The sequence below is a fragment of the Montipora foliosa genome, chromosome 1 (assembly GCF_036669935.1).
Source record: "Montipora foliosa isolate CH-2021 chromosome 1, ASM3666993v2, whole genome shotgun sequence".
NCBI lineage: Eukaryota > Metazoa > Cnidaria > Anthozoa > Scleractinia > Acroporidae > Montipora > Montipora foliosa.
The window spans coordinates 44,955,856-44,968,355 of record NC_090869.1 but is presented as its reverse complement, the minus strand read 5'-3'; the positions used below and the strand labels follow the sequence as shown (position 1 = coordinate 44,968,355).

The following is a 12,500-nucleotide window of genomic DNA, read 5'->3' as shown; positions in this document are numbered from 1 at the left end:
TTGATGGAATCAAACACCTTGAATGCATCACAGTGTTTACTGAAGTCACATCTAAGTTGTCTGGCAATTTACATTTATTTTGTACTCAACTCTGCAAAGGTAAAAAAAAATTGGAAATGTGACAGTGAATAATTATTTGAATGAAAGCTTGTTGTCTCTTTCGTGCTTCATTATTTTGACGTGAACTGTCAGAAATTTATTGAATTGCATATGCTTTGTGACATGGATTGTGTGCCTTGTTTTCATGCACACAATTGAAATAGAAAGGGTTTTTTGCCTCTAATGGCAAATATGTTGTTTTTTTCAATAAATTTTTGGCTGAAAAAGGTTTTTGTGAGATTTTTAGCCTTTATGAATTTATCATGTTGTGTAATTTTTCAAGCTTAACAAATTTGCATCCGAGGGTTGAAATGTGATGCAGGAGGATTTTTGTGGAAGAGCTCTGTAACCAGCGCGTGCTTCAGTCACAAAAATAAACAGGTCTGTTGGAAACGTGCTTGAGTTTCAACAAAATGACCCCCAAAATCAGCAAAAAATTGTGATGCTGATGAATAATAAAGTATCTGCTATTTCCAAACAGAGGGAATTACCTGGTGATAGATAACCTCGTCTTGGAGAGTAAATTTTTTACTTTGCAGAAACAATGGTCAACCTCAAGAGTTGAGCAATTGTGAACTTTGTGTTGAATTCGCACATTTTTTGTCAAACTTTATAACACTTGAAAGAAAAAGAAACTAACAAAAACAAAAACCTGGTATCTTGCCATCATTTGACACAGATGCTTCACTGATTCGGGAGTAAATATGCTATGGTAACTTGATCACGGCGCCTGCTGAATTTGATGTCACTTGTCATTTTGCAATTTACTCGTGCAGCGAAAAATGCAATAACAAAATTGAACGTAGCACTTAAACTCGCTTTTCTGTTCGAGGTTGTAGTGTGCTGCAATTTGAGAAATATTACCTTCCTGGACTACTGTCTGGACGCTGAAATTTGACAACCTCCTTTGGCTGACCTCCCTCGCCTCCTGCAGCTCCCATCAAGATCCTCTATGACATCATTGACCCAAGGTGGAGTGCTTCCATTTTAACCAATGAATGCAAGGAAAGATGGGACTCAGATGAGACACCCGTTACTTCAACCTCGAGCATGCACAAAGGTTCCTGGAGGCATCAAAACCCTCCCTCCCCTTTAAGTCTCCGGTCCATGGAGCTGGACGAGGTAAGAAGACCTCAGTTTCGATTTTATCCTAAACGATCGTGAGCTGGGATGCTAGCACTAGGTCGTCTCACACACGTATCATTCGTAAAGGACGAGGACTCTGTGACATCATCCCTCTTGACCAATCCCCTGTTCAATGATGTCATCCCATCCTCCTTTGCATCCCTCTTTATTTTACCTCCTCCACCTCTCTTCACCTTATTTTTCCAACATGGACGCTTTCTGAACCGATTTTCACCGTTTCTCCCTCATAAAATCCATGACGTCATTCCTTGTCTAGTGATTCCAGTAAAGATGACATGCACTACACAACACCCAACCAAAAAAAGTCTCTGCTGGGAGTAAAACTGGCATTAAGTGTATGCATAAATCATCCATGGGGGGGAGGGGGGGGTCAAAGTATCGTACACCACTACTGTAGTGTTTTAAAATATAAGAATTCACACTTGTAATTCTTATTTCATTATCATATATTATCATATCATTTTTATCATAATTTATTCTAATTGTTCTGTTGTATATTATGCATTATTTTGCCTATAATGAAAAGCCCATTATTGGGAGTTGCCCTTGAAGTATGTATGTATGTATGTATATATGTATGTATGCATCAGCTCTTGTCTCCAAAGAACTACAGAGGCTGAACATTGACATCTACAAGTACAAGGAAGGGTTAATACATTTTTGCAAACATTGGCTGTGTACCACTTATATTTGAACAGACGTAATTGATTAGAGTGTAATGTGAAATGCTGAGAATCTACCCCATATGAACCATGTGAGCGTTAGCCCTCCTGATGGAAATGGCCCCACACAAGGACAGAGAAAAAGTCTGACAAGGGTGGGAATTGAACCCACAACCTTCGGGTTAGATCACTGCTGCTCTACCGACTGAGCTACAAGGTCAGACGGGAGCAGGCCGTGGGAACTGACAATGTTAAAGTCACGGCAATGAACATGTGCAAGTACAAGGAAGGATTACGTTTTTGTAAACGTTGACCTGTTGGAAATGGGCCCACAAAAGGACAGAGAAAAACTCTGACCAGGGTTGGAATTTGTTCATTACCATCAGTAGTGCTAACGCTCACATGGTTCATATGGGGTAGATACTCAGCACTTCACATTACACTCCAATCATTTAAGTCTGAACATTGACATAGCTTTGTCAGAAACACGTCTATCAGATGAAGATCAGTTACTAGAGACTGGCAAAGGTTACACACTCTTCTGGGTTGGAAAGTCCAAAGGCGCGATGGCGGTGCTGACTTTACTATTCGCACAGATCTTGTTGATCAGCTGGAGTGACCATCCAGTATTACCGACCGTATCATGAAGGTGCGCATCCATTGTCATGTGGACGATACAGTACCACTCAAAATGATTGGTGCATTTGCATACGGTGACACCTCGTCTTTGCCTACATTGTTTACTGCGAAATTAACTTGGGTGGATGAAAACCACAACCAAGGCAAAGATGAAAGCAACCGAATGCCACAGCCGATTTAATTCCGGTAATATGCCACAAGAAAACAATGATACTTTGCAAAGCATTGTTTAATGTTATCACACCAACAATTAGCTCCCCAAGGTAAATAATGAATACTGTTTAGACTCTTGTATAAACCGCACCTTTTTGCTTAAGTCTTGAGGCAAAAATCGCGGGTGCGGCTTATACACCAGACCATTGCTTTCAGAGGGAGTAAACTGGCTTGTAGGGGTCACAAATTGAACTGACAGCACTGATGCAACACAACGCGCTGTGCCAGTGCAGTCCGACCAGAGATATATTTAGTATTAAAACATGCTTCAAATTTTGCGTCCTGTCCAAATAGAAATGTTTACGCGATAGTTGGAGGCAGTGTGGCCCAGTGGTTAAGGTGCTTGCCTTGAGATCCAGAGATCCCGGGTTCAAGACCCGCTCTGACCACTCGCTGAATTTGTTCCTGATAGTCCCTGGTTCAACTCACCAGCTGCACTTGTAAATAGCCAACTGATTTGCCTCCGGCCAGTTGGGATTCTTAACAGTTGTTGTTGTTGTGTTCTGTTGTTTCATTGATTGTTTCATTGGCCCTGAAAAGCCCCTATGGGGAGCGGTCAATTAAGTAAGTATGCATTGCATGCAGTTGTTGAAAAGCTCCAACTTATCAATGACCCAAATATTATACCAGGGAAGAACCGTAACTGTATTCCCGAAGTTTGTTAAGCAACTCCTTGTTGCGCGCTAATTGCGATCATTTCTGATTCAAAATATTAAGTGGCAGGTCAGACCACACTAAAGACGAGTTCAAGCCTCTGCCAATTTGGCAAGTTAAAACGTAAATAAACTAAGCTGCATGCTTCCGTCACACAAGCGAGAGCAATAGCTCATGAAATACGTTGCTCGATACGTACTGCTTAATAAGTTTGTAACAAATGGAGAGCCACATAGCCCGAACGGCTGACAATTACTTGTTAAGTTAATCGTTTTCCTCCATCTTTCGGTCGATGACATTGAATTGCCTTGAATTGCTAGAACTTTGCTCAGACTGTGACTTGGTTATTTCCGACACCTTTTTTTCGGGAGAAGGTAAATACAACTAACCTGGATTCACCCCAGATCAAAGCACGGCCACCTGATTGACTTTGTCATCACACAGAAGGGCGACCATGGTAATGTGTGTAACATGCATGTCTTACGCAGTGCTGAATGTGACACTGACCACAAATTGGTGCCTGGAAAATTTGAGCTACGTATCAGGAAAAGAACTGAATGTGTGGGGTGAGAGTACCAAAACGCATCAATGTTGACAGAATGAAGCAACCTGGCATGAGTGAAACTCTACGTCAATTGGCTTGAGCGTTTCCACGAAAAATGTCTTAGGCGCATACTCAATATCAAGTGGCACAAGTTAACACCAGATACTGATGCCTTAGGTCAGGCCTGTTGCGGCAGCATTGAAACGACGTTAATTTCAACTCAGTAGCGCTGGACTGGTCACGTGGTTCGCATGGCTGATGATAGAATCCCTACACAATTATTCCATGCTGAGTTGAAGTCTGGTAAGCGACCAGAACACAAGCCATCAAAAATAACCTGAAGCAGCTAAAGCTAGATGTTGATACTTGGGAGGAGTTTGCCAAGGATCGCTGTAAATAAAGAAGCTGTGCTAGAGAAGCTTGCAAAGCTTTGGAGGTTAAGATCGTGGCACACAATAAGCTTAAGCGTGATCTGCGTAAAGGTGTGCCCACCAACTTGGACGTTAACATCAACAGGTCAAAACTCACATGCACAGCAACCCCCAGGTGATGTGCTACCTTGATGACTGAGGGAAACTACATGTGTTTTATGTAGCAAAGTTTGCAAGTCGGTTGCTGGCCTAAAGAGACACATGCCAGTACATAAGGCAGTCATTCCTCAGAAGGACATCATGAACCCTGTGAACACCCCAACATTAGCCTGCTATATTTGTCATCGACCCTGTAAATCAGCTGCTGGTTTGAAGAGCCACCTACGGAGCCATGAAAGAGGTACTGCTGGTGAGGTGGATTCAAACACTGGTCCTGAATGAGACGGCAATCATCTGCAAAGATGGAGCAATCATCATGTATGTACATATGTATGTTAACCTACTCGTATAATCGGTTTATGCATCATATGCCAGCCGCAAACAGCAACACTGAATAAGTGCAACGAGTTTATTAGCAAATGTAGACACAATGAAAAATTTCTATTGAAGAACGTTAAGTAAATATTAACGTGCAACACGAACAGTCATGTATGACTCAAAAGCTGTAAACTTCAATGAAAAAAATCACTCTTGGTTATACACTGATGAGTGCAAGACAAACTAAACGTCCTGTACGAAACAGATCTGTATGGAAACCAGAGGCAAAAGTATAATCATGTCCTCATTATTCATTTATGTATGTAAACCTGTACAGGGTTGTATATAAGAGCCGGCAGCCGGCGAACTTCGCCGGCTTCTCTGTCAGGTTTCGCCGGCTACTTTCATTTTTTGAAGAGTCAAGACATGTGGAGGAGATGATGTTTATGAGGTCTAAACTACTTGGGCTCAATACAAATAAAAATTTGCAGTGCCTATCTTTTCTGAAAACACATAAAAGACTTCTGACTCAAGGGCAGTTTAAAAACGTTATGCTTGAGACTTTCGTTTTGAAAAAATCTTGCTGCAGTGGCGGGTAAGTAGGAAAAATATGATTTGTTGTCCGCCATATTGGATTTCGATATCTTTTAACAGCCACCGATTGTATCTTACCGGAAGGAAAAATCACTCAAGGACGTTTTAGTCCGCGCAAAACCTCCTTTAATCACTTCGAACTTTTCAGTTGATCATTTATAGCGAACGTAGAAGCTGAGGACTCGTAGACTTTATTTAAACACTTGAACGTAACGCTCCTCGGAGTTAAATCCTACTTGCCCGCGCAAGTGCTCGTCCTCTCGAGGGCATCTCTACGCTTCAACATGACAACGGATCTTTATCCAACGTCACTCTTGATCAACTCTCACTGCTTTACAGAACTCCTAAACTCTTCCGAAAAAAAAAATACATCACTCTTAAACCGCTCGAGTGATTTTCAATTTTCGAAATTGCTGCAAGCAAGTTCCACAAGCATATTTTCCCGCTAATTACACAATGGAAACAGGATCGAAACATCCTTTACGCCATAGGCCAATTAGTATCCTCCAATCAGCTTCTTTATTTAACAACCAATCAGAAGCCTTTGCTGGGCTAGTCCATCAAAGTATGTGCCATGTTTACAAGTTGTCAAGTGGCAATATTTGCCAGGCTCGTTAGCTCCAGCAAAACCACCAAAAAGATACAAAAAATATCACTCAACTTTTTGTTTATAGGGTTGTATTATTGAAATGTCGCTTCGTCTTTACATGGTTTTCATAGTATAATTGCAGCTTGATTCATCCCTCTAATGTCTGAGTTTCATGGCCCAAAATGCCAGGAAATGCATTTTCCGGCATTCAGTTTTCAAAAATTTTCCTGGTGAGCATGCCCCCAGACCCCCCTAGAAGCGATGGGCTAAAGCCCATCGTGTGGGTCCTCCGGACCCACAACCGTCTACTTTGCAAAAAACTCCGGCTACTTAAAACCTTAAAGAAAACCCTGCTGTATCTTGTACATGTAGGGACTGCACGCTCTCTTGTAACCAATGCGTTCAGTTGCCAGTGCAAAGGAAAAGGAAAAGAAAAAGGAAAAGGAAAGGAAAGGAACTTTATTTAAGTGTCTAGTCGATTTAGTGCTGGAGCAGTAATTGGGGACACTGTAAAGTGAAATTAACAATGAAAGCAAATCAAGTCAAATGTTGGTTTTTGAGGAGGGGAAACCGGAGTACCCGGAGAAAACCTATCGGTGCAAAGTAGAGAACCAACAAACTCAACCCACATATGACACCGAGTGGAGGAATCGAACCCGGGCCACATTGGTGGGAGGTGAGTGCTCTCACCACTGCGCCATCCCTGCACCCCAATTTGGGCAATTCAGATTGGTCTGTTGCAAATGAACTGCTGTCAGATTTTTTGGATGAGTTAATTACTTCTTGTCAGATTTTGATGCAAATTTGTCTTGAAGTTCGATCTTCCCTGGGAAAAACTAAGCACAATATGGCTTTTGCGGTAGATGTCAATCATTTAGCTTTTCAAACGGGTAACACTGAACCCAAACAAGAGCAGAAACTTGTGGCCAAAATAAGATCCACTTCACAGACCATACAAGGAAAACAGGAAAGTAGGAATCTGACACCACAATCTTGGCCCAATCAACCTAAATCCAGCATGACTTTTTCACAAAAAGCAAGTCCAATAGAAAGTGAGATATAACATGAGTAATTAAGGATTAAGGCGAGAACAGAACAACCACAAAACAAAACAGAAAAAAACAGACTATTTAAGCTAAGAAAAGAAACTAATTAGTATGAAAGGGAATAATTATTAAGATGTTTGACTTGTGAATTTAAAGATGGCTGCTCCCAAAGGATATGCATGGCTTCCTTAATTTTCAATTGGAAACGTGTGGAAGCAGAGTCGTGGCTTCTGGAACAGCTCCATGGTTATGAGTGACGCTGTGGGGATGGGGTAAGTGTTATAAATGAAATGACTGTACCTCCATCGGGTGGAGTTAATTTGACCTTGGACCCAAGCTCCGTGTCCTCGTCGGTGATCAGTTGCTGTTAAATTTGTGGAATCTGAAGCAGAAAATGCTCATTTCCAGCCAAATGCGTGGGGATTTTTGACGAGGAAACATTCACAGAGGTTCGCAAATGATGTGGCTTTAGCTTTGTGTGAAAAAATCTTGCCTGGGATGGATTTTCGAGTCCAAACCGCCTCTGAGCTGACAACGGTCGGAATCGTAGTGTGCAGCCTTTACTTCGTCTTAGAACATTGAAAACACGGCCCGAAACTGTAAAATAAACTCCAAAAGGTACAAGAATACACCAGAGGTGAGTCATTTTGATTCATTTTATTGAATGCAAGTTAAATTGAGCATTTTTTATGCTTCACAATCGACTGTTTTTTATTTCCCATACAAAGTCTTATCACGCATTTAAATTCTGAACGGCTGTCCGTAGTGACGCGAGCTTGGGCTGCCTATGATCTAAATCTGGATTTTTGAGATTCATCAGTTCAGCGTTTTTTTGGGAAAGGATTTGAAAAATGTATTTTTGACAAACGGTTTCCCATGCAAAAATGATACACAACAGCTACCGTATGTGACAGTTCAGCCCAAATGTTTTTCTCGCGCCACTTTTACCGTACGATCGAAGACATGAATAGGTCAAATTTCACACCAGAAATTATTACACTAAAAGTTTGTTGACAGCAATAATACACCTTCCCTACAGCGAAAAGAAAAGCATGTTTTTTGTCATTTCTTTTTATCGATTGGGTAAGGTATCGATCGAGTTTTGGATTTTCCCAAAAAACGCACCCTTAGAAAAGCTCGAACATCTGTGCGCTAATTGAAATGTTCTGAATGGCTCAGGCTACTAGAGTGCATCTGGTTTTAGTTTCCCAGTGAATACATTACTGCTTTTTCCATTCTTTGATTTTGTTTAATATCACTGTTAAGTTTTAAACTTCAGTTTACCTGACTGCGCTCCTTATCAATATGAGGACCCCGTGCACCCCCCCCCCCCCCCCCCCCCCCAGGTTTTCCCCCCAGGTGAAAACCATGTTTGCCTTGCTATGGAAAACAAGGACGTTCCTATTGTTTGTTTCCTTGTACGAAGTGTTTTGTATGCTACGCCATTAACCCTTTGACGTCCAAACCGGCCAGACTTAGTAATTTACTGTGTCTAACGCCACATGATTTTACTCGTCAATGGGGAAACCCTGGGAGTCAATGGGTTAAAGTATGCATTACACCTCTCCCAGTGAGTCTTTTAGTGATCCTGTATTAAGCGGCCAGTTCCTCAAGTCCAGAGGGTAGCCCTTATAATACAGGTTCAACTGTCTGTAAAACTTATTGTAGATGATGAGACAGTAACCTTTAGTTGCTTTTGTCTTTGCCCCGGTTGCAGTTTTCATCCTACATTACTTCTGAGATTTTGCAAAAACTTGATGAAGACAAGGTTTGGCTAGTGCTACCACATGTACATGAATAGTTTCAAGTGGTGCTGAAGATAGATGGAAGTGAAATGATCTTTTCATCTTGTCCTAAAAGGAACTTTTTTCATAGAAGTGTTTAAAAGCATTAAGCGTACCTCCTGTGAAATTGAATTGGCCAGTTGCAAAGAATCCACAGGAACAACCCTTGATGGATTACACAGATACTCAAGCAATCTCGTCTCCAGCAATGGATCAAACTTCAGAACCTTATCTTGCAGCTTGTTACTGACAGAAATGTCCTCTAAAGCAGGTGATGGAATGTTCTCTGGTGGAGGTGTTGATATACCTACAGAATGTAAAACAAACACTTTTATCAACATACCGGTATGAATGAATACCCCTGCTTGTGGCTTGCTCAATCAGCATGGTTTGAAGAACACAAGGTACATGTAGATTTGTGTCAAAACGAATTCATCACGTACACAAAACGTAGGCGATGCATTCTTTCCATGAAAGATAACCAGTCAATTACTATTTTGCGCTTAGAAAAAGGAACCAATTAATCAACTGAGTATGGTGTCAGCAAGCAGCAGATCTCCGATATCTGCAAAAACAAGCAGCTCAAAACAAACTGATTTATTTCAGCATATTAGACCAAAATAAAATCGTTTTTAGCAGATAATTTTTGGGCAACTGTTAATTTTCCAACAATGATTTGTAATTTATCGTTTTATTCCTGCACGGTCAAATGTTGAATCCATCATGTTCCACTCATTGGGTCACCATGTTGGATGATATTGCTCTTGGATGATACTGAATGAAGTTTGATTTCCATCAAACATCGCCTTCAACATCATCCGGCATTTCTTTCATTCTTAGGTGTGAACAACAATGGTGAATGCGTTTGGCCATGGTATTCAACATTTTTATTACATTTACCCAAGCCACGCAACAACTATTTGAAACATAGCTTTAGCTATAGCAGTGCCTTACTATGGATCTGCACAAGCCCACTAAAGTGGTGCAGAGGTATCCATGACAATGATTTATTTCCCAGCTGCCTTGGCAGTAAAAATCAACAGAAAAGCGAGAGAGCAAAGTCTTTGAATGATGAAAGAGCTGGTCATTTCTGGAGCAATCAAGTTATTGATTTCATATCTGAAGTTCAATATATGAGTTCAATATATGATCCATTTCATTTCATCGTTGATTCATTCCTCACAGGAACATTAGAACCCAGAAACGAAGTGAGTGCTCAGTAGGAATCTCGCTCTTTCTCACTGCTATCTGGCATCCCCTTCTTTCTATCTGTGCCAAAAATCTTTTTTGAGTCACATTAAACAATAATAATAATGGAACTTGTACAATGTATTAGTTGAAGGCATTAAACGTGGACTGCGAAGGCCGCTACATTTTGTTAGAAGCTGTTGTGCAAGGCTCAAATTATACCTTTGTGAATATTTATGCGCCCAATAAGGTACAGCAACAAAGTGTGTTTTTTAGAAATTTAAATGATGCGCTCGATCTTTTTTGTGATGACTTTGAAAAGAAGATAATTATAGATGGTGACTTTAACGTTACTTTTGACCCTAATCTTGACTGTTCGGGCAGTACTCTGGCTAAAAAAGACTCAGTCAAGTGTATTCAGGATATGTGCCTTGATTATGACTTGATAGGTATATGGAGAGTGAGAAACCCAGACATAAAACGTTTTACTTGGAGACAACAAAAGCCGTTCATTCAAAGAAGGTTAGACTTCTGGCTAATTAGTGATGCCTGTCAAGATGACGTTGAAGATGCAGACATTATTCCTTCTGTAAATTCTGACCATTCAGCAATTGTTCTTCATTTTAGTACCATAGAGACACAGAATCATGGCCCTTCATACTGGAAATTCAATAGTAGTCTCACTAACGATACTAACTATGTGACTCTAATAAATCAGAGTATTCTGGTCTGATTGAACGAATTCAAGGATGTCACCGATAAAAGAGTTTTATGGGATTTAATTAAGTACAGAGTTAGACAGGTGACAATAAAATACAGCAAGGAAAGGGCTCGTGAAAGAAGGGAGAAATTATCTCAGATGGAAACTTTACTGAAGCAATGTGAAGACGATTGCAGTACTGATCTCACTTCCGAAAATATTGAGAAACAAGAGATGCTGAAAGGTGAATACAATTCTATCTACGAATACCTTTCTCAAGGCGCTATCATTCGCTCCAGAGCTACGTGGTATGAAAAAGGCGAGAAGAGTAATAAATTTTTTCATAAAAAGAGCAAGAGTTCGGTTAGAAAAATATTTAGTAAAGATAGTTATTTAATCTCTGATCCAAAACGAGTGATGAAAGAGATAGAACGCTTTTACGCCGATCTGTATAAGGAGGAGGAGCTAATCCCATCAGCGAATGTTTATGACTACTTTTTAAAGAATCAGGACATACCTAAACTCTCATATGATGATGCTTCAATATGTGAGGGAAGACTGACAAATGCGGAATGCTTTCGTGTTCTTCATCTCTTTGACTGTAATAAATCGCCTGGAAACCATGGACTCACAGTTGAGTTCTACAGAGCTTTTTGAGAAGGGGTCGGAGACCTTGTTGTCTGCTGCCTTAACAGTGCGTACGAATATGGACAGCTGTCTAATTCTCAAAAACAAGCAATTATTACTTTACTAGAAAAGAAAGACAAGGACAAAAGAAATATTTCCAATTGGAGGCCAATATCATTGATTAATGTGGATGTCAAAATTGGTTCCAAGGCAATTGCGAGAAGACTAGAGACAGTATTACCCCAAACTATATATCATAATCAAAGCGCGTATGTTAAGGGAAGGACTGTGTTAGATACAGTGAGAGCGATTGAGGACATTTGGAGTATACTGAGACCCACAAGATTAATGGGAAAATTATTGCTACCGGTATTGACTTTCAAAAAGCTTTTGATTCAGTAAGCAGGAACTTTATTTTTGAGGCCCTCTCTGTTTTTAATTTTGGCCCGTCCTTTAAACAGTGGGTATATACATTCTATAATAATATTTCGAGCTGTGTTTTAAATAATGGTTTTTCTACCGGACCCTTTCAAGTGCAGAGAGGTGTGCAACAAGAGGACCCCCTCTCGGCATATCTGTTCATTATTTGTATGGAAATATTAGCAATCAATCTCCGTAGTGAAAAAAGCATTTGAGGAATCGATGTTAATAATGAGGAAATCAAAATGGGACTCTTTGCTGATGACTTGACAGCTTTTTTGTGGGACAATCACTCTCTAGTTAATTTTCTTAAGCTTGTAAAAGAACTCGGTCTGCTTTCAGGTCTCAAGATTAATTTTGAGAAATCGGAAATAATGTTTTTGGGTAATCAAGATCCTGCAGTAAGTGATGACTATGAATTGCATAATATCAAAGTCAAGAAAGGCTTGAAAATCTTAGGGGTATACTTCTCATACGATTATCGTCTTAAACAGAATCTAAACTTTGATGAAATAATTGACTCCATCAAAACAAAATTAAAGATATGGAAGTGGAGAGACCTAACCGTTATAGGCAGAATTCAGATCGTTAAGGCATTTATAGTTCCAATATTTATGTATCGTGCTGGTATGATAAGCCTTAACAAAGAGATTATATCTGAGGCAAATAAATTAATTTTCCATTCTATTTGGAAGGGTAAAGATAAAGTTAAACGTCTAATGCTTATCAATGATATTGAGGATGGCG

General features: G+C 40.1%; 1 protein-coding gene across 2 annotated transcripts in view; it reads right to left on the bottom strand.

Moving 5' to 3' along the window:
- The window catches only part of LOC137999489 (N6-adenosine-methyltransferase subunit METTL3-like), a 146,895-nt gene that overhangs the window by 98,635 nt on the left and 35,760 nt on the right, over positions 1-12,500 (bottom strand). For both annotated transcript variants that reach the window (XM_068845269.1, XM_068845261.1), the window contains exon 2: positions 8,935-9,125. In XM_068845269.1, coding sequence (XP_068701370.1) covers positions 8,935-9,125 — 191 coding nt within the window. The remainder of the gene's footprint in view (positions 1-8,934; positions 9,126-12,500) is intronic.